General features: G+C 39.8%; 3 protein-coding genes and 1 non-coding gene across 4 annotated transcripts; 3 read left to right on the top strand and 1 right to left on the bottom strand.

Annotated features, from left to right (window-relative positions):
- The first annotated feature begins 2,104 nt into the window (after positions 1-2,104).
- Positions 2,105-4,023, top strand: LOC119891136 (dentin sialophosphoprotein-like). The gene is made up of 3 exons (XM_038702477.1): positions 2,105-2,187; positions 2,871-2,953; positions 3,039-4,023. Exons 2-3 carry the CDS (start codon positions 2,891-2,893, stop codon positions 3,687-3,689), a joined length of 714 nt encoding a protein of 237 aa, XP_038558405.1. The 5' UTR covers positions 2,105-2,187; positions 2,871-2,890; the 3' UTR covers positions 3,690-4,023.
- Positions 4,011-8,927, bottom strand: rchy1 (ring finger and CHY zinc finger domain containing 1). The gene is made up of 9 exons (XM_038702476.1): positions 8,782-8,927; positions 7,677-7,796; positions 7,390-7,505; positions 6,898-6,976; positions 6,747-6,791; positions 6,573-6,631; positions 6,161-6,190; positions 5,428-5,548; positions 4,011-5,213 (listed from the first exon to the last, which is right to left on the bottom strand). Exons 1-9 carry the CDS (start codon positions 8,830-8,832, stop codon positions 5,016-5,018), a joined length of 819 nt encoding a protein of 272 aa, XP_038558404.1. The 5' UTR covers positions 8,833-8,927; the 3' UTR covers positions 4,011-5,015.
- Positions 8,928-9,359: 432 nt separating this feature from the next.
- On the top strand, positions 9,360-9,430 carry trnag-ccc. Its single transcript has one exon. It is a non-coding gene; the product is annotated as a tRNA-Gly (tRNA).
- Positions 9,431-9,811: 381 nt separating this feature from the next.
- LOC119891133 (nucleolysin TIA-1-like) lies at positions 9,812-19,520 on the top strand. Its single transcript, XM_038702475.1, has 12 exons — positions 9,812-10,023; positions 10,785-10,881; positions 11,131-11,229; positions 12,313-12,367; positions 12,556-12,643; positions 12,924-12,999; positions 13,276-13,384; positions 13,479-13,574; positions 14,580-14,664; positions 15,212-15,350; positions 16,427-16,578; positions 18,153-19,520. Exons 1-12 carry the CDS (start codon positions 9,998-10,000, stop codon positions 18,289-18,291), a joined length of 1,161 nt encoding a protein of 386 aa, XP_038558403.1. The 5' UTR covers positions 9,812-9,997; the 3' UTR covers positions 18,292-19,520.
- The last annotated feature ends 321 nt before the right edge of the window (positions 19,521-19,841 follow it).

Below are 19,841 nucleotides of genomic sequence, written 5' to 3' on the forward strand. Positions count from 1 at the left end.
TATCATCAAAAAGTTGATTTATTTCAGTAATTCCATTCAAAAAGTGAAACTTGTTTAATGCATACATTCATTCCACACAGACTGGTATATTTCAAGTGTTCATTCCTTTTAATTTTGATTATAACTAATTATGAAAACCCCAAAATCAGTATCTCAGAAAATTAGAATATTGTGAAAAGGTTCAATATTGAAGACACCTGGTGCCACACTCTAATCAGCTAATTAACTCAAAACACCTGCAAAGGCCTTTAAATGGTCTCTCAGTCTAGTTCTGTAGGCTACACAATCATGGGGAAGACTGCTGACTTGACAGCTGTCCAAAAGACGACCATTGACACCTTGCACAAGGAGGGCAAGACACAAAAGGTCATTGCTAAAGAGGCTGGCTGTTCACAGAGCTCTGTGTCCAAGCACATTAATAGAGAGGCAAAGGGAAGGAAAAGATGTGGTAGAAAAAAGTGTACAAGCAATGGAAGCACCCTGGAGACAATTGTGAAACAAAAGCCATTCAAAAATGTGGGGGAGATTCACAAAGAGTGGACTGCAGCTGGAGTCATGCTTCAAGAACCACCACGCACAGACGTATGCAAGACATGGGTTTCAGCTGTCGCATTCCTTGTGTCAAGCCACTCTTGAACAAAACACAGCGTCAGAAGCGTCTCGCCTGGGCTAAAGACAAAAAGAACTGGACTGCTGCTGAGTGGTCCAAAGTTATGTTCTCTGATGAAGGTAAATTTTGCATTTCCTTTGGAAATCAAGGTCCCAGAGTCTAGAGGAAGAGAGGAGAGGCACAGAATCCACGTTGCTTGAAGTCCAGTGTAAAGTTTCCACAGTCACTGATTTGGGTTTGGGGTGCCATGTCATCTGCTGGTGTTGGTCCACTGTGTTTTCTGAGGTCCAAGGTCAACGCAGCGTCTACCGGAAGTTTTAGAGCACTTCATGCTTCCTGCTGCTGACCAGCTTTATGGAGATGCAGATTTCATTTTCCAACAGGACTTGGCACCTGCACACAGTGCCAAAGCTACCAGTACCTGGTTTAAGGACCACGGTATTTCTTAATTGGCCAGCAAACTCGCCTGACCTTAACCCTATAGAAAATCTATGGGGTATTGTGAAGAGGAAGATGCGATACGCCAGACCCAACAATGCAGAAGAGCTGAAGGCCACTATCAGAGCAACCTGGGCTCTCATACACTGAGCAGGCCACAGACTGATCGACTCCATACTACGCCGCATTGCTGCAGTAATTCAGGCAAAAGGAGCCCCAACTAAGTATTGAGTGATGTACATGCTCATACTTCTCAGTTGGCCAACATTTCTAAAAATCCTTTTTTTGTATTGGTCTTAAGTAATATTCTAATTTTCGGAGATACTGAATTTGGGATTTTCATTAGTTGTCAGTTTTAATCATCACAATTAAATGAAATAAACATTTGAAATATCAGTCTGTGTGTAATGAATGAATATAATATCCAAGTTTCACTCTTTGAATGGAATTACTGAAATAAATCAACTTTTTGATGATATTCTAATTAATTGACCATCACCTGTAGATCCTTTAAGTATTGTGTAATAAGAGTCCACTGCTTTGATTCTCACGTTTGTAACTTCTTGACTGTTGACAGTATGTGGACATGTAGTTTTAGTGGAAAGCATCATTTTTTCAGTGGACAAATGGCATAGTTTATTTACTGCTGGAAGCAAAGCTACAGGATACTGTGGCAGACTGAACAAATTTAATTAAATTTTGTTTTTGTTGCAGTCAGTGTAATGAGTATGCGTGATGAGACATAAATAAGAAATTCTGATGACATGTATTTAAAGACTAAATCGGATTCTTCCCATTGTTTACACCCAAACCACAAAACACATGTTTACTTTGCTTATGAATAGGCACTTCTAGTGTACCTATTCTCCTACCCTCTTAAGAATCTTTAGCCCTCTCTAATTTCACTGTGTCTGGGGTGTTTCATGATTTAGGAGTGAATGCTAAGGACATGAACCAGATGATGAATTACTGGTTTATTGTATCCACACACATCAACAGCCATATATAAATATGTCCAATGCAAGACTAGGAAGAAATGAGCATTTACTCTATTGCTTTTGTCTGAGTTGCGACACTTCAGTATTAGTCTGCCGTATCCCTGTGGTGTGCAGGGACAAGAGGATACTCATCATTTCAAGGTAGGTCTTAAAGCAGGAATGCTGTATTATCTAAAATACTATTTAATATTTAACTTTTTGCTGATACTTTTTGTAGCTAACTGTCACGCCAAAGTTAATTAACATTAATATACATTTAAAACGGATGCCTTAATGTGTGAGCAGCAGTTTTATTGTAGTAGCTTGAGGTGAAGCTGATTTTAAATGATTTTAAATTATCGGGCAGTTTAATTTGGAAATCCCTCAATCTTATGAATACATTTATTTCTGTAATTGAGTCCTAACAACTTCATTTTGCAGAGTAGCTAGAATAGTGAAACCCATTTTTAACATAATTTAACTTGATCAAAAAATGTTCTAAAGCAGGCTGCGACAATAGAATTACCATGAAATTGATTTTAGAAACTACTTGAAACTATTTGCATTAAAACCATTGAAATATTCCTACTACAGTTGCAGTTTTGTTTCACTTTTTATGGGAAAATAAAAATTTTGAGGACTAAATTCCAGACCAAAATTATTTTTTCCCACTGAACAGTGCTTCCTGTTTTGTATGAAGAATAGTCATCAAAATAACTAGTAAGTGTAGCTGTCAGGCAAATGTAAAGTACAATATTTCCCATTGAAATGTAGTGGAGTACATGAACACTAAAAATACATTCTACCAATTTACCAGTATAGTGTTTATGGTTTATTTGTTTCAGCAAATACAGGAAAGACAGCAATGGCATTTCTGAGGACTACACTTTGTGCTGTCTTCATGGTGACTGTAGCGTTGTCCAAACCAGTGAGTAACTTGATTATTCTGTTGCTACCACTATAATCTAAGAGGACTTGTGACGAATGTTAAGAATTCTTTATTATAAAAACAGGTCTGTCTCAGTGAGTGCGAGGATTCATCCAAGTCATCAGACTCCAGCGAGTCAAATTCATCAGAGGAGGCTGCCACTCAAGTTGGGCCTTCACAGGAACCCCTGGCAGACATGTCTAATGGTATGGAGGAGACCGACCCCACAGACACTGCAGCCCTACTTCCCTCTGCAGACACAGGGCCTTCTCCAGCCACGCTTGATACTTCAGCCCTGCCGGACCATGACGACCCACAAACCTCCTCTGACGCTTTACAACTCATGCCAGATGATCCTTCACAAACTGCTCTGGGTATAGACATTTCTCAGGACATGCCTCATTCTGATCCTGCACACGACTCAGTTACTGCTGACACTATGCACGTTCTACCAAATACAGATGTCTCACTGCACCCAGAACTTACAGTGACTGATATAACAATAGGTATTGGTGGCACGAACCAACCACAAGGCACCACCGCCACATACCAAGGATTCCTCCAGGATGCCACTCCAACCCTTCCTCCACACATCACCAAAGCAACGGCGCCACCATTCTCCACAGCCCCACCCCTGCCAATCGCTATCGACACCACCCTGACTGGTGTTCCGGTTTGTTTCACTTTCCAGTTCACAACTCCTGTGCCGGATCCACCTAGAGGAGATAGCATGTGACCTCACCTGAAAGTTATCCATTTCAGTTTTAGTTTCACTCCATGTTACTGACTTACGTGTAGGTAGCATTGTCTTCATACATAATCATTGTAATATCAAGTCTTTGAGTTCACATTTCCTTCATCAGAGTTTAGTTTAGTTTAGTTATAATGGTGCTACTGTACATGACTGCTAATAGAGACAATGGAAATGTCTGAACTCAACGGTAAAACTGAAGCCCTCAAATATATTCCTATGAGCAGCTGAAAATGAAAATGTGATGTAATTAAATGTACTCATCTTGAATTCAATGACTGGTTCAGAAGACAACACAATATAATAATGTTTAGTAAAATGATGTTTATTGGGAGTTTGTATTACCATCATTGTAAAGGTAACCAAACTTCACACCTGCAAGTAACAAAGACACAAACATTTTTTGCTGGAAATAAGGGCCTTATGTCACAGCAACAATTCCAGAAATTACCATACTGTATGCATGTAATGAGAAGGAAATATCCAATATATACACGTGTTGGAGTTTTAATTATGTCACATTAAGTTTTATTATTATTACAAATAGGCATGACTTGCCACATTCAGACTATATAGTCATCTTCTTCATTGGCTTTAGAAGATGAGCAGGTTAAAGGTCCCAGCCAGTCATTTGTTTTTACAGCGAGACACACACACACCTCTAAATTTTGGGGGGGGGGGGGTTATACTTTTGTTTATTTTGGAATCACAGCCTTTAAACAAACATTTTAAAAGCAATATGACAGGAACTTTACTAATGTCATCACATGTAGCATCAATTATTAATAAAAATAATTCAGAGTGAGATCCACACCCAGTAATTAGACCAAAAAGATGCTGCTATCCGTGAAAGGTGATTGAAAGATCTAATCCCCTTGGATTGGATCTTTCTTTCTAAATATTTGTATCAGTCCTCAATCCTTTTGTATTTCCATAGGTGATGGGTTTCACTTTTCTCCAAAACTACGTCCCACTGCCTGACCTTAACAGAAATTGGTCTGATACTGTACAACCTCCACCAACACCTCCTCACCTGCCCATTTTATTGGCCATGATGCCCCCCCCGGGTGGTCAGATGAGCTATGACACTCAATTACCTGTAGCTGTGAATGTGTGTGGATATATGTTAGTCCTGTAATAGACTGACAATCTGTCCAAGGTGTATCCTTCATCTCAACCAGCCAGTGCATGCTGGGATAGGTTCCAGCCCTGGATTGGCTCAGTCTGCTGTTAAACTAAATGCAAGTTACTACAAGTGCACCAGCCACATGTCTTAAGTATAACTGTCGCCCATTGTGGTTGGCTGTAATTTTAATGTGGCGTGGGTGACGGAGGCTGATCTGGCTGCTCTGGCTCTGTGTCTGTTTCTGCTTCATTCCCAGTGTCCTGCTCTGGCTGCTGGATGAGTCCTCCGTCCTGTGCTGTGTTGTAGGAGCCACAGCCACTGCACTTCATCCCCAGCACGTGGAAAGGCACCGTGCAGTGAGCTTGGCAGTCGTTACATATAATCTATAGCGTGGAACAATAAAAGTAATGGATTAGAGGATTACTCATAACAGTCACCACAGCCCATTTTTTATTATATTGTACAAATTGGATTGAATAAAATACAAAAAATGGGCATGTCATGTCAAAAATAAGAGATTCAGATCAATTGGTAACTCAACCCCACTTTTAACTAAAGTATTACATTATGTATTTTATTATATTATTAAGGTCTTACTTTGACAGTGGCACCCTGGTATTCAGTGGGCATCGGTGAATGGACAATCTCTTTATCTATCTGATCCCAGTGGTCCTCCATGTTACAGGCAGAGTGCATACATAGAGGGCAGCGATACGCTCTGAAAACAAATAAGGTTTACTAACCTGGTTGCTGTAAATCCACACACACACACACACACAGCAGGTCAGTAATCAGATTTATCACATACCCCAGGCCTTATTTTGGAATCATGTCTTATTTATTTGATAGAAGGCACCGTGATACTGCTTTCTCACTTTTGTGTGTGTGTGTGTTGGAGCAGACTGATAGACAGAGCAGAGCTTTTCCTCTCTGCATCAGTGTGTCTGAATTTAAAATAATAGTCAAATGTTGGAGTCATTTTAAATAAGAGGACGCATCACTCTGCGTAATGATCCCATCCATTGCTCAGCCGTTCTTTCCCTGTCTGCAGTCCTTTGTCATGCACATGCCTACTGGTAAAAATGTGTTTATAAAACTGGGTTCACATATACATGGCAGAGAGATCTGCATTCTGATTACAGAAACCAATTTTCTCGTTTACATGACGTTCGATACTAAACTGGTTACTTGATGACACGTTAACGCACTGACTAAAGCAGGACTCAACTGTTTTGCATAATACAATTAAATAAACAATAAATTGGTCTGGAACAAGACCATATTTTACTCAACTATACAATTACCAGGAAATAGTACTTATTAGACATACCCCGTTCTGACCATGTCATCGAAGCAGGTCCTGCAGAGAATGTGAACACACACAATTGTTACCCATATGTCATAATAAATCATGATGTATGATACTAAATTAGGATTACAAGTTATTTAATGATAATTTAGGGCTTGAAAATATATTGATTTAGTAGTCTTTATCATCAACAGTCTTTTCAATTCTCTCCTCGTCATTGTTTGATTACATTTCTGTCCTTATTTTACAGATACTATGATTATATTTTTTTTAAAAAACATAGTATATGGAGTAATCAGTCTGTATAGAAATCTGTCATGCCAATGTCCTAGATTTTTTTTTGGGCAGTTCAATTAAAGTTGGTGTACATTAAACAGCAAAATATGGACAATTCAATCCCAGCTACTAGTATTTAGAGAATAATGAGTCATACTTGTGTAAAAGATGTCCGCATGGAAGAACGTGAGCTCCAATTCTGGAGGTGTGAATATCCTGCACATACCAAAGAAATGCCATATCGAAATGTAGAGAAAGTATTGCATAATTGCATAAAAAAATCAAACATTGCTCTCCATACTGACCCCTAATTTGTTAAATGTTTCATTACCTCCATACACACTGGACAGTTCTGCCTCGAAACATTTTCAACGCACTGAAACATAAATACATAATTATAAATCACAGCAGTGAGGACGCTCATTCACTCATCAAACAAATGATGTGTGTGGGTCAGAAACAGGTGCAGTGGTAATCATCACCTTGTGGTTTCCCTGCAGATCCTGGGCTAAACACAGATTGCACTTCTCACAATGGAAATACTTCTCACTGGGACCAATTCTGTACGGGTCAAAACACAGTGTTGTCACGCTAACGCTGAGTTATAAGTTGAAGCAAAAACAAAACTGGATATGTGGTTGTGTTCTGTGTGTTTACAGGACAAGAATCACACAATATACTATAGGTTTTTTTTTGAGGGCACTGTCAACATGAAATATTAACATTCACACATGAAATATACACATACAGTATTATGGCAGGTGACATATGGCTTTTGAAAACCCACTGAATTATTGTGTACAAACACTTAAATCTGTAGCAAGGAATTTGGGAATTTCGTGTGCAACTTAAAAAAGTTATTTACCTTGAGACAGTTGTACTTTTGTTCCTCAAATATCCATATCATTGTTAGTATCTTCTACTAAAGGCTATTAAAAAAAGATTTAACATATATAAACTCTAGTATTGCTCACCTGCATATCCCACAGGGTTGACAGTGGTACTGCTTCTTATCCTTGTCGAACAAGTGGCAAATGTCACAGTAATACTCCCCGAACTGCACATCACACTGCTGGCAAGTCTGCTGTGCCTAAATGAGTGATATCTTACATGTTACCGTTCTTTTTTTCTTGATGCGAGCTATCCAGTACATACAAACAAATAAACCAAATAGACCAAAGGGAAACAAGTGACATTTAAATATCACTGAGAGGTCCTGCTACAACTGGAAGTGGAGTTGAAACATATCAGCTACAGTTACCTGCTGCACTGTCTGACACACAGAGCACTGCACCTCTCTGACTTTGAATCGATCCATCTGGTGGTTCTCCTCTGCGTCATGGCACAGCCGACACACGTACAGTTTACCACAGCAAGGTGCCTGCAGTACACAGAAACATATGATTGCACAAGGCATGGACCCAATTCAATTATCCTCATAAGACAGGCTGTGCTTATACTTTAGGAATTACTGCAATACATTAATTCTGGCTGCTACTAAACTGGAATTTTATAGAAAAGTAACATTAAAGTTTAACCTGACCTTTTCTAGGTATAAATGTAATAAATGACCTACATGTGTGGCTGACATAGCGATAGGTCTGATGTAGGACTGGGCGATATGGCCAAAATTGTTATCATGATAAAACATTTCATATCATTCGATATCAATAATTATCACAATAGGAGCAACTCCTTACTTCTTTCAAGTTTAAAGGCTGATTTTTACTACTGAGTGAAAGTTGAAGAAACCAGATGGTTAATTGCGATTTTAAACTATACTTTAAGGTTAAAACAAACACTTGATGTCAAACATTGGATCACTTAACAAATCTGACAGAACATTCAAAACAATTATGATAAAATCTTTTGACAACAAATATGCACGAGTAAAAAAAAAAATCTCTTTCCCTAGAAAAATTAAGTGCTAGTTTGTTCGCGATTCAGATTAACTAAATCAAAAATTTATTGAACATTTGTTATATTGTTGAGAAAAATTATATCGCTATCATAATTGTTTTATTGCCCAGCCGTAAATAAGCTAACTTAGCATACAGCGAGGACAATCCAATCCTCACTAAACTCTAAAGCTCTTGCATTTTCCTAATCTTTTGCAGCTAACGCATGACAAAGATATAAGACACTAACATGTCACAACGATACAGTTGCCGTGTTGCGTGTTAGCGTCTGAGTAACTCAGTTAGCTAACGTTACCTGTGATTGGTTGCTACCAGAGGAGCTATACAGTGGCATACAATGGTTATATAAAACTTAGCGGGGTTACCGTGAGGCATAGTCAACATCAGTATGCCTCCACCATACATGTGAGGCAAATATGTACAATACATTTCGAAAAGTTAACTCACTTTCAATAAGCACCTGCGCACATAATGCTCACAACCAACAGGGGAAGCCATGTTTTCTTGAAAGCTCTGCGATGACGAACATTTCCTCTTCTTCTCCGTTATGCCAGCGTACACGCTGCAACACTGCCCTCCTTCGTTTGAGGAGCATAAGGGGTCCACTGGGTCTACCCCCTCTACCCGGGTCTGCCAAGTCTGCCACATTTAACGTTACTGAAACCGTTAGTAAATTATATTACTTGTTATGGTGATGTATTAAAAAAAAATTAGCTGCGACAAGCAGCAAGGTCAACGAATAGCCTAGTTATGGTTCCACATCACTCCTCTCTTTCTCTGTTAAATATTTGGGATTTTGAAATCAAATAATGTGCAGGTTCAGGTGAAGCTTTATAATATAGGTGGATCTAGGATCGTCAACCTTTAAGCTTAATGAGCATTTCATTTCTTGATCTGTATTTTACATTTGCGCCACAGAATTAGTTCGTTTTCCACTGTTTCCTATTTTTATATTACTGCTTCCGTCATGTCCACAGTAGAGCAGGTTGCCTTGATAAACCACGTACCCTTCCTGTTAGGTTAAGGCGCCGCTGGTGTAGTGGTATCATGCAAGATTCCCATTCTTGCGACCCGGGTTCGATTCCCGGGCGGCGCACATATTTTATTTCTTCAACAACCATTAACCACTAAAATGTTGCAACGTAGCACTTCATACTTAATGTAACCTTAATGAATGAAAATAACGCTGATCAACTGTGTTGCAAGCTACATTCCGGTATCTGCGGCTGGGTTATGCATTCCCACATGCGTCCAGCTGAATTTTGTAACGTTGTTGCACTTTGGTCGATTAAGCACTGATGACGGATATACTAATAAAAACTATTATTTTGCACGGTTGTGTAAAACTACAAAACTCACTGTATTTACAGCTATGTCATACAGATGTGGAGCCACATCTTTGTGTGTGGGAGAATGCTTGATTTAGGCTTCAGTTCAGCGCGCAGGTTGACGCTGCTGACGCCGCTCCTCCGCCATCTTCAACTTCCTATTGTTTGCATCAGACTGAGGCTGTCTGCGGTGTGTGTGAGAGCAGAATCGGCCACCGATTTATCATTTAACGGGAGATAACGCCTTTACGTTCGCGGTCGCTCAAGTTCAGCACAAACCATTTGTATGTCATTGGATTAAAGACCTCTCAGGACGCGACCACTAAACCTTGACGATGGAGGACGATCAACCCAGAACCTTGTGAGTAACAGCGGCCCTGTCTATGTCCTGGAATGGGAAGGCTCCGTGTAACTAAGGCGCGTCCGAAATGTTTCCACGTTGTTGTTTCAATTAAAACCTGTAAAACCTTGTTAATTTAGCCACACATGGGCATTAACTTCGCGTTGCCATTTCACGTCGACAATAGTGACATTTGTTAATGTAGTTAGACACATAGCATTTGTACATGAACGTAAAGTTTTGTTTGATTTAGTCGTACAAATAGACGGAACCGTAACTCGCTTGAAAATGAAACCGCTCATGCTAATGCTAGTTATCATGAGCTAAAGATGCGGACGCAGCTAGCCAGCCGCTTCTTCTAAAATACACACGTTTTTATGGAATGATGGCTTTATTAAGAGTCCTGCTTTGTTATTAATTAACAGGCGTTAGCTAGAACCTCGTGGAAGGGGTTTAGTTTTTATAAAGACCTGTTAGTTGCCAAACCACTTAGCATGAGGCCCTTTTTGAACCGGCTAGCGTTATCTTTAGCTAGCTGGCAGAGAAGCCACGTCAACGCTCCGAGAGACGGCCCGGGACAGCTCCAGTAAGAGGTGACGGTGCCCGGGTTGTCTGTGTAAAATTGACACTATCTTCAATAGTATTCAGCCCATCATCGTTTATTTCACGTGAATATAATGAATTGTTGTGGGTTGTAGCTAGCCTGGGTTACTAGCCTTTGTTTGCATGCTACTTCCTGTTTGACAAAGACTCAATTCACCCATCTCTGTCCTTGTTTGCAGGTATGTGGGGAATCTGTCCAGGGATGTCACCGAGCCCCTCATTCTGCAGGTCTTCACACAGATAGGACCCTGCAAGAGCTGTAAAATGATAGTTGATGTGAGTCTTGTCCTCTCTGGTATTTTGTTTGACTGCAGGAAATGCCATTCAACAGTGGCCTGGAAGGCAGCAGTGCTGCTTATGAAAGTTTGAATGCAACATCTGCTTGATGTTGATAATTCTACTCTGCCAGTCTGTTATATCAGGTCGTACACTCCAAACTACAGTAGGCGGGCTGTTGTCATCTGCAGTGATTAAAATGTCACCTTTGCTGTGGACTTAATATCAGTCTTGTTTTCCTGTTGACAGACGGCTGGAAATGATCCATACTGCTTTGTGGAGTTCTATGACCACAGGCATGCTGCTGCCTCATTGGCAGCCATGAATGGAAGGAAAATAATGGGTAAGGTAAGCTATCGTGTCTACAGGGTGAGTGGGGACAGGTGGGTTTCGGGTGTGGGGAGTTTAGGTTGTGTGCCTTTTTCAAAAAAAACAAAAAAAAAGTGGACTGCAAGCCATTAATTGGTTTTCCAGCTTACACGGGGAAGTAAAGCCATGGTCCAAATCAGATTTTGAACAGTGTGTTACTACTGCCAGAAACTTATCTCCCTGTTGGTAAAATAGTTTCCATTACGTCTTCTTAGACCCTAAGGTCTTGAAAAATATGAAGCTGTGGTGTTAGGTGTGGAGGAATGTTTTCATCATATGATGACAAAGTGAGGTTTGAGAACAATAAATTAATGATAGAAATATAATTCAGGGACCCACCCAACAAGCCAGTGCTGTACTGTTAATAAAACAATCAAAAAACATACAAAGACCAAGTACATTAGAAAGATGGCAACACAAAAGTCTAGGAAGAACTGGAAAAAGGCAAGTTATCTAAAACAATAGAGCAAACCCTTACTACTTTAGTCTGCAACATTTAAAGGACCACAGGGCCTTATAAAAGTATATTAAACTGCCGCTGGATGGTGTAATAATGACTTTGAGTTTCTGGACTCAGTGCTAGGATATAAACCAGAAAATCTAATGACTGACGCTGAACTTAGCAACCACACTAGGTGAAGTGCATTGGTAACCACCGCAGATGAGTTTTGTACCTTTCGTTAATATCTGCAATTCTGCATTTGTTGTTGTTGGCTCATGCCTCCCAATATAATGTTTCAACATTGCATTTATGCCCCCTTCTTATCATACCATTGTTATACCCTTTGCTTTTTTTGCTGAGAAACTCCCACTTATGAAATTTATTTAAGTTTAATTGAGATCTTAAGATTTGATACATGATGCATTTTTTGCACTCTGTCACTTGGCTTATGCAGGACAGAAATGAGTGATAAGGCATCTTTTTAAAGTTAATTTAACATTTTGAAAGTACTTAAGGCATCCTTTAAATCACAGACCCTTATAGTGGACATTACCAGGTTTTACTGTAAATCATGTAAACATACCCCACCTGGCCTGTTCTTTCTCTGGCCCTTTCTGCAGGAGGTCAAAGTCAACTGGGCCACGACGCCAACCAGCCAGAAAAAAGACACAAGTAGTAAGTACAAGTGTTTGTTGGTGGGGATATATACTTTATGCCATTAAAACACTGGGAGAGTCTGATTGACTGTCCTGTTGGCCTTCTATTGCTAACAAACTGATAAACAAAATCAGTGAATCCAGTGACAATGTTGGAAATGGAGTGTATGTGTATGGTAACATGGCAAACTATGATATGACCCTTAGATCACTTTCATGTCTTTGTTGGAGACCTCAGCCCAGAAATAACTACAGAAGACGTCAAAGCTGCCTTTGGTCCGTTTGGCAGGATATCGTAAGTATCAAGCTAAGATTTACCGACAAAGATGATTTAATCAAGGTTAGACAGAAGAAAATGTTGTTTGAAAATTGTTATCCCCAGTCCTGCCTCATACTTAAATAAAATCATAGAAATCTTGGATTGATACATTCATAGAGGAAATAGGAGATATAATCAAAATTTGAGAGTTTATGTATAAGATTAAACCATTATGCTTTTGCACTTTCAGTACCGTGTAAGCCCTGTGTTGTGTTGCATGTTTTTAATGTGCTCCTATTGGTGTGTTTGTCCACAGAGATGCACGTGTTGTGAAAGATATGGCTACAGGGAAATCTAAAGGCTATGGCTTCGTGTCTTTCTTCAACAAATGGGTTAGTACAGTGACATAACTCACCAAGTTATTCATATTTTTGCAGCGTCATGTTAAGTCAGCTGAGATATATATATATTGTATTATCATAGAACATGCGCCAAAAATGAGAACAGTTTCTGTCGTTACATTCGAGATGTCTTTGAAGTTGCATCAGATATTTCCAGGCAGTTCCACACACACTACTATGTGCTGTGTCTTCTAAAGGAGTGTATGTTAGATTTGATGTCATTAGACTGCAGCTCTGTGGAATAAGCAGATTCTCTCTTTGTACCAGGACGCAGAGAACGCCATTCAGCAGATGGGTGGGCAGTGGTTAGGAGGCAGACAGATTCGAACTAACTGGGCCACAAGAAAACCCCCCGCTCCGAAGACCACCTATGAAAGTGCGTTGTCATAAATGTTTATGTTTTGCTTGTTTACTCAGGATGTTGGATTCATTTTATAACGGTGCCCATTACTCTTGTCTTCTCCTGGCAGATAACTCCAAACACCTATCCTTTGATGAAGTAGTGAATCAGTCCAGCCCCAGTAACTGCACTGTGTATTGTGGCGGAGTTAGCACAGGACTGACAGGTAATGAATACTGTATTGGAAAAGGAGTTTGTGCTTGGAAATGGGATTGTCAGTGGAGTGCTAAACCCAAAATCCAGTGACCATATTGCGAAAAAATACATAAAGGTAGCGCATCTCACATTCTCAAGTGAAGGAGGACAAAATAATCACATTTCACTTGTTTATCTGCCATCACAGAAGAAAAAATGCTTACATGTTTCAACACAGTCCTCATCAGACTGTACAGGTTCAATTCAGTAATACAACATACTCAAGGGTAACAAATATTATTGTAGTACCATTGCTACCATCAGTATGATAAAGATACTGACATTGGTAGGTAAAGAGCAAAGAGTTCAAAGATAATGAATTAAACCGTAAATAAGCTGTTTTCGGATGAAAGCCAGTGAGCGCCACTTTAAAACGCAAGGCCAAAACCAACAATAAATTGATCCCACTACTATTGATCTTTATCTGTGGAACTCTGTGCCATAGAACTCACTTACTATTAACACATTACAATCGATGACATAATCCTTCTTGAAATGAACACAGCTGCTGTATTACCTCACACTCAAAGTAGCAATGTCAAAACAGAAGAGCATCCCAGAGCGTGCTCACTGAAGTTTTCTTTGTCAGAGTTTTTGAAAATGGACAAGGTTGTTTCAAACGTCACTGCTCATGTTCATCGCAATGAAAAAATGTCTTTCAATGTGTTCGTATGTCTCAGAGTTTTTGAATGACAGTGGAGTCATGTAGACATAAACAATATTGAGCTGTGTGCACACAGAATATACTTGGTAGCAGGCTTTTCTTTTCAGGAGTTGTTGTAGTAATGCCTGCGGTAACTGTTCTTTAGTCATTACTAAAAGTTTATTTTGCTCAGATGGGTCACTCTAAAGCTCTGAGTCATTATACAGTCACCAAGGATGATGGTATGCAGCGCTCATGCAGTAAATGTTTTTTCATGACACACCAACCCACATAGAAACTTGATCTGATGTTCCCTTTCTGTTTGGCTTTCAGAGCAACTGATGAGACAGACATTCTCCCCCTTTGGACAAATCATGGAAATCAGAGTTTTCCCAGACAAAGGATATTCATTTGTGAGGTGTGTGGAGGTTTCATATTTACTTCACTATTTTCTTAACTTTTTCTTTAAACCATGTTACTGCAGTATGATGCACTAGTTCTTTATCTTGGTCCTAAGCAATCTGGGGTCCTGCTGATTTGTTTATTCTAGCCCTATAATATATTCAAGGACAGACACTTGGGTGTACTGAGAATATAGTTCACTACAAAATAGGAGACAAACCCTGCAGTGCTCTAAACAGTGAGGACCTTGATTGAGAACCACTGACACAGCATGGTTTTTAATTACATAATCAGCATGGATTCTATCCACATACAGGTTTTTGGTCTCCCATGTTTTCTGGTGGTAGGAATCATTTTAACGATTTCTTTGCTGAAGTATTGATTCCGCTTCCTGGTATGCTAAATACAATGCCTGTAAGATACTTGAATTGGAGAATTAATTGTGCGGTGTGTTTCTTCAGTGACCACATAGCCTAATAAACATTCATTCACTTCTCACAGTTTGCAAACAAAACCAGGTTCAGCGTGTCCTTAGTCTCTCTCCCCCCTCTTTTTTTGTCCAGGTTTAACTCCCATGAGTCAGCAGCCCATGCCATTGTGTCAGTGAATGGCACCTCAATAGAGGGCCACATAGTCAAATGCTACTGGGGTAAAGAGACTCCGGACATGATGAACCCGATGCAGCAGATGCCTCTGCCCCAGGTAAGGACAGCATATACTGTACACGTTGTGTAAAGGGAAGAGTCGCTAGTTGCTGTTCTTCTTAGAAGTTTGTAGCGCAACATAACATGACGTCTGCAAGCCAGTGCTGCTGTGTGTCCTGAGTCCATTGAACTTTAGTCCGTTGAACTCGATTTGAAACCATAACCCAGGAAGAGGAATGCAACAAGCATTTTGCCACCATCATTTAATTTACATGAGTTGAACATACAACAGGCTGTGATTATTGAAGTGCATTTCAAAGGGACATAAAATGGGTAGAAAATAGTATGACGAAAACTAGTAGGCCTATTTGAAGGCTTTTTTAAAAATACATTTGTTAAATGTCCAATTTTTTATTTATTTATTTTTTTTATGGCTGTTTTATCCAGGAGTTCAGTGAGAATGTGTCATGGCTGTCAGGGAACGTGTGATATGGGCAGAAGCCTGTCAATCATTTAGTTTCCTACCTGTGATTGGCAGAGTTAAGGGGGGCGTGTGCACGTGTGTATGTGTTAGTTAGCCTCGGCACAGAGAGAGTGAACAGCAGAGAAGTTAACATGTGCAGCTCACTGTTGAGCAAGATTTGTTTCTGTGGCGTAGGCTGCGGCTCATGGTAGCCTGTATTGTTGCAGCATTAATAAAGTGAAAGCTTTTGTCGGCACATAGCCTTTCATTGAGGGAATCTATATTTTGTTACTGCAGTGAATAGTGGCGCCGCTTATAACGTCCGTTTTGGAGCACCAGAAGAAAAATATTTCAGTCGACACTATTAAATGGTCCGGCAATTTGCATTTTAATTCGGTCCAGTAGATAGGAACCGGTTCCATGTTGGCAGCAGGTTTTGGTACCCAACCCTAGCGGTGAATGGAATGGGAAAGATCTACGTATTTATTATGTATGTTTTACATTACATTATACTGGTTAATTCAGAAAAGTGATTTTCTTTTATATAATTAGTTTGCATCTATACATAGTTAAATAACATACTGACATAAAATCGGTCATGGAGGAAGTGTTATTTGTCACTGCTGCCATAAAACATAGTTAATCTATTCTTCTTGTACTGAACCCTGCAGCAGAACAAGATGAGCTTCCCTGCAGCCCAGCCCTACGGCCAGTGGGGCCAGTGGTACGGCAATGGGCCCCAGATCAGCCAGTATGTCCCAAATGGGTGGCAGGTCCCCACCTACGGCGTCTACGGCCAGGCTTGGAACCAGCAGGGCTTCAAGTAAGTAGCACGGTGTGCACAGGGCTCCCCTTCACCGCCTCCTCCTACTCCAGCACCATCAGAGTCCCCTGTCAAGACCGGGGCAGCGAGAGCCAGCTCTGGCCATGGGAGGGAGCCATGACCTCCCTCCCCCACCCCACATCCTCCCACCTCCCCTCGCCAGCCCCTCACCTTGCTCATCTTGAGAAGATTGAGAAATAAGCATACACGTACACACAGAACAATCTGAACTTTAATTTTGTTGTTTATCATGTTTCAGTGTGTCATTATTGCCCACTGTGCACAGCAAATCCTAATAACGGAAGGGTTCTGTACCCAAATGTTTGTCACCTTTAATTATAGTGCACAATAGTTCAAAACTGTAGTCTGTTCCAAAAAAGATGGTAAGGAAGCTGACTTCAACTAGCTAAAAGCTTTATTTTTTCTTTTTTGAATTTCAAAACATTTAAAGATAATTGATTTAAATTGAGGAAAAAAGAGAGATGCTAAAAGCCCAGAACAAAGTTTTCACACCTGGAGATAGTTTGTTGATGATGAATTAATTTCCCTCTTTGTAAGTTTGCTACTGTGTGTAAGGACTGTGTTCTTTAAGGCTGTTCACTTGTTTTGTATGTCTACATTCATGTCATAGCTTTTTACAATGTTTTCCTTTTGATTTCATTGATCTATTTTTACATATACCGGAGAATTTGATATGTATGTGAATGTCAGCAGGACATGTTAAATATCATTTGTAGGTTATCAAATTTTGTTTTTTTTTAGACAGCCTATGTGCAGTGACGTTTTGTACACCCAAGAAAAATAAAGGAGAGGCCATGTGTCGTTGACAGTCTTAAATTCTTGGTGAAGAGCTGTATGAAGAGTCTCTGTACAAAGGTGTGAGGTAATGAAAACAGTGATAGTGTGTTTGTTGAATGTACAGTAAATGCACAATTCCTAAGATGGAGGCTAGGCCTCTCTTGACTTGAAATTTGAAGATAAAACTTTATCCTCTATAAGCTGTGTTATCTCCACACTGAACTTAGAATTTAGTTTAATTACATGAATGATAAAATACTTCAAATACATCATGTGAATTAGGTGAGAATTTACTTCTTTGTTGTACGTTGTGGCCAAATGTAGAAGTGTTGCAAGGGGGATGAAGTCAATCTACATTAATTTCTACATCTACATTATGTGTCTTATCGGTCTGTCATATGTTCGTGGTTATCGGCAGTTGTGGGTACAAAGGAATATTTAGCTCGCTGCGCTTAGCCTGTATGCTCTTTGTCTGCTTGTCCACCCGTGTTTAATCAAATGACTTACCTTTGGCCCCTCCAAAGAGTCCTCCACTTTCTGTTTTTTTTTTTTTTTTTTTTTCATCTGTTTTTTGCTAGCTTGATTTTTGCCCAGCCTGCCTCCCCCTCACAACCTCTGATAACTCTGTTTGTCTTCTTGTTCTCATTCTAGCCTGTCCAGATTCTAGTAGCTCTAATATAAACCGTCCCCTTTTTGCTCCCTTTCGCCTTGTCTCTTCTAACCTGCTGGCATTTTGTCTTTCTGTCTCTCTCTCTCTTTACCTCCGTTTTTTGCAGTCACTTACCGGCCAGTGCTGGGTGGACTGGCATGAGCGCCATCAGTAACGGTGGGGTAATGGAGCCTACACAGGGATTGAATGGGAGTATGCTAGCCAACCAGCCCGGTATGGGAGCCGCAGGATACCCCACACACTGATAAGTGGGCAGGGTGGGAGATTTGTCAACCATCAGCCTCTTATTGGCTGTACGGTGCCCCGCAGGGCTGTGTAACACCGCCTCCATTTGTGGCAGGACTAAGACTTTTACTTGGATGTGGAACCTAATGGGAAGGTTGACGTCTATAGGAGATGTAAATGGGATTTCATGGGGGTATTAAGGTAACGGGAGCCAGGGAGGAGCGATTTGACCCACACAGGTATTTACACCCTTTGTGGTAGGCAAGACTGGCCATGAACCAGGGCTCTTACCATTTTTAAGTTAACTGTAAATGAGTATAAACTGTAAAGGAGAAACTTTTGGAATTTTGTTTTTGGGTTTTACAAATTGCTTCCATTTCCACTCTGTTGTCTCACACAGCCACCGAGAGGTTTGTCTATTTTTCTTTTTTTTAAAGAAACTGTTAAAAGTCTGAGTCATGCTAAGTTATGAACCTTAGTTATTATTTGAGGAATGGAAATCTGTTTAATTTGTTCTCATTTTCTCTTGGATTAAAATCAATTGCAGGGATTGTTGCCACTGCTGTTTCTCTGTAAGGGCAGATACATATTGCACAGTTTTTTCCTCTCTTGTACTTGGGACAAATTTGACTACCAAGAGTGTTTTCCTTTTTTGCATTCCATTTCTCCTTCATATCTTTCAGACAGCCTCAGTCTTTTCGCCACATGTAAATAACCATTCATTTGAAACGATGTAAGTAAAATGCTACTGTTAACTGTGGGTGCTTGCTTTCTTTTTTTGTTTTGATAACTCGACAGTTAACTCCAACATTGTACGTAGCAGAGTGGCACTATCAAATGTGACACTGGCACAGTGCAACACGCGACTCTTCCGTGCAGGGATAGACAGCATTGCCATGCAGTGCATACTTAAAATTTAACACAATTCAATGTTTAAAGGGTGAACATGTTTGACACTTTTGATGGTTTTTAATCTATTGAAACGCCAGTATTTTATATAAAAAAAATCTGAGTGGATTCAACCTTTACACTTGCTCTTTTTGCCAGAGAAATGGGGAGGCCTACATTGAGACTGTTGCCTTATAGAGCTGGTTTCTTTTACCTGACAAGATACTTTTTAATTAGGCAGTGCCTACAGACATTTTCAGACCCTTTTGTTTAGAAAGGTGTTAGCCCTGAGAACTGATGACTCTGCTACTGTAATCAATGTTTTCTTGCTTTGTCCAATTAAAATGCTAATGCACATAAACCATGCTGTTTGTTTTGTTTTTCTCATGGAGGGGTTTTTCACAAACTGCCATTGAAAACATTTTAACCTGAACATGTATATTTTTTGACTTGTGTTATTTCTGCTTTTAAAAGTTTTGTTTTGAGAAATGTTTTGCTGTGAAGATCTCAAGAGTGTATGTGCTTTGAGGCCACCATGGTGATTACTTATTAACTATAGTACTGTGCAAATGTTTTAGACAGGTATGGGGAAAAATACTGTAAAGTAAGAATTCTTTCAAAAATAGATGTTGATAATTAAAAAAAAACAAAAGTGAAAAGGAAGAGAAATCTAAAGTTAAAG

The sequence above is a fragment of the Micropterus salmoides genome, unplaced genomic scaffold (genome assembly GCF_014851395.1).
Source record: "Micropterus salmoides isolate LMB-PRFRI ecotype aquatic unplaced genomic scaffold, ASM1485139v1 Ms_hic_scaffold_7, whole genome shotgun sequence".
In the NCBI taxonomy this organism is placed as follows: Eukaryota; Metazoa; Chordata; class Actinopteri; order Centrarchiformes; family Centrarchidae; genus Micropterus; species Micropterus salmoides.

What these genes read in the sequence shown, in the direction of transcription:
- LOC119891136 (XM_038702477.1), top strand. Translation starts at nt 2,891, where the DNA reads ATGGCATTTCTGAGGACTACACTTTGTGCTGTCTTCATGGTGACTGTA. An exon ending in CTGTAGCGTTGTCCAAACCA is followed by an intron (nt 2,954 to 3,038) that starts GTGAGTAACTTG and finishes TTATAAAAACAG; the next exon opens with GTCTGTCTCAGTGAGTGCGA.
- rchy1 (XM_038702476.1), bottom strand. Translation starts at nt 8,832, where the DNA reads ATGGCTTCCCCTGTTGGTTGTGAGCATTATGTGCGCAGGTGCTTATTG. An exon ending in CAACCCTGTGGGATATGCAG is followed by an intron (nt 6,977 to 7,389) that starts GTGAGCAATACT and finishes TGACCCGTACAG; the next exon opens with AATTGGTCCCAGTGAGAAGT. An exon ending in ACCAGGGTGCCACTGTCAAA is followed by an intron (nt 5,214 to 5,427) that starts GTAAGACCTTAA and finishes TCCACGCTATAG; the next exon opens with ATTATATGTAACGACTGCCA.
- LOC119891133 (XM_038702475.1), top strand. Translation starts at nt 9,998, where the DNA reads ATGGAGGACGATCAACCCAGAACCTT. An exon ending in GACGATCAACCCAGAACCTT is followed by an intron (nt 10,024 to 10,784) that starts GTGAGTAACAGC and finishes CCTTGTTTGCAG; the next exon opens with GTATGTGGGGAATCTGTCCA. An exon ending in TCCGAAGACCACCTATGAAA is followed by an intron (nt 13,385 to 13,478) that starts GTGCGTTGTCAT and finishes TTCTCCTGGCAG; the next exon opens with ATAACTCCAAACACCTATCC.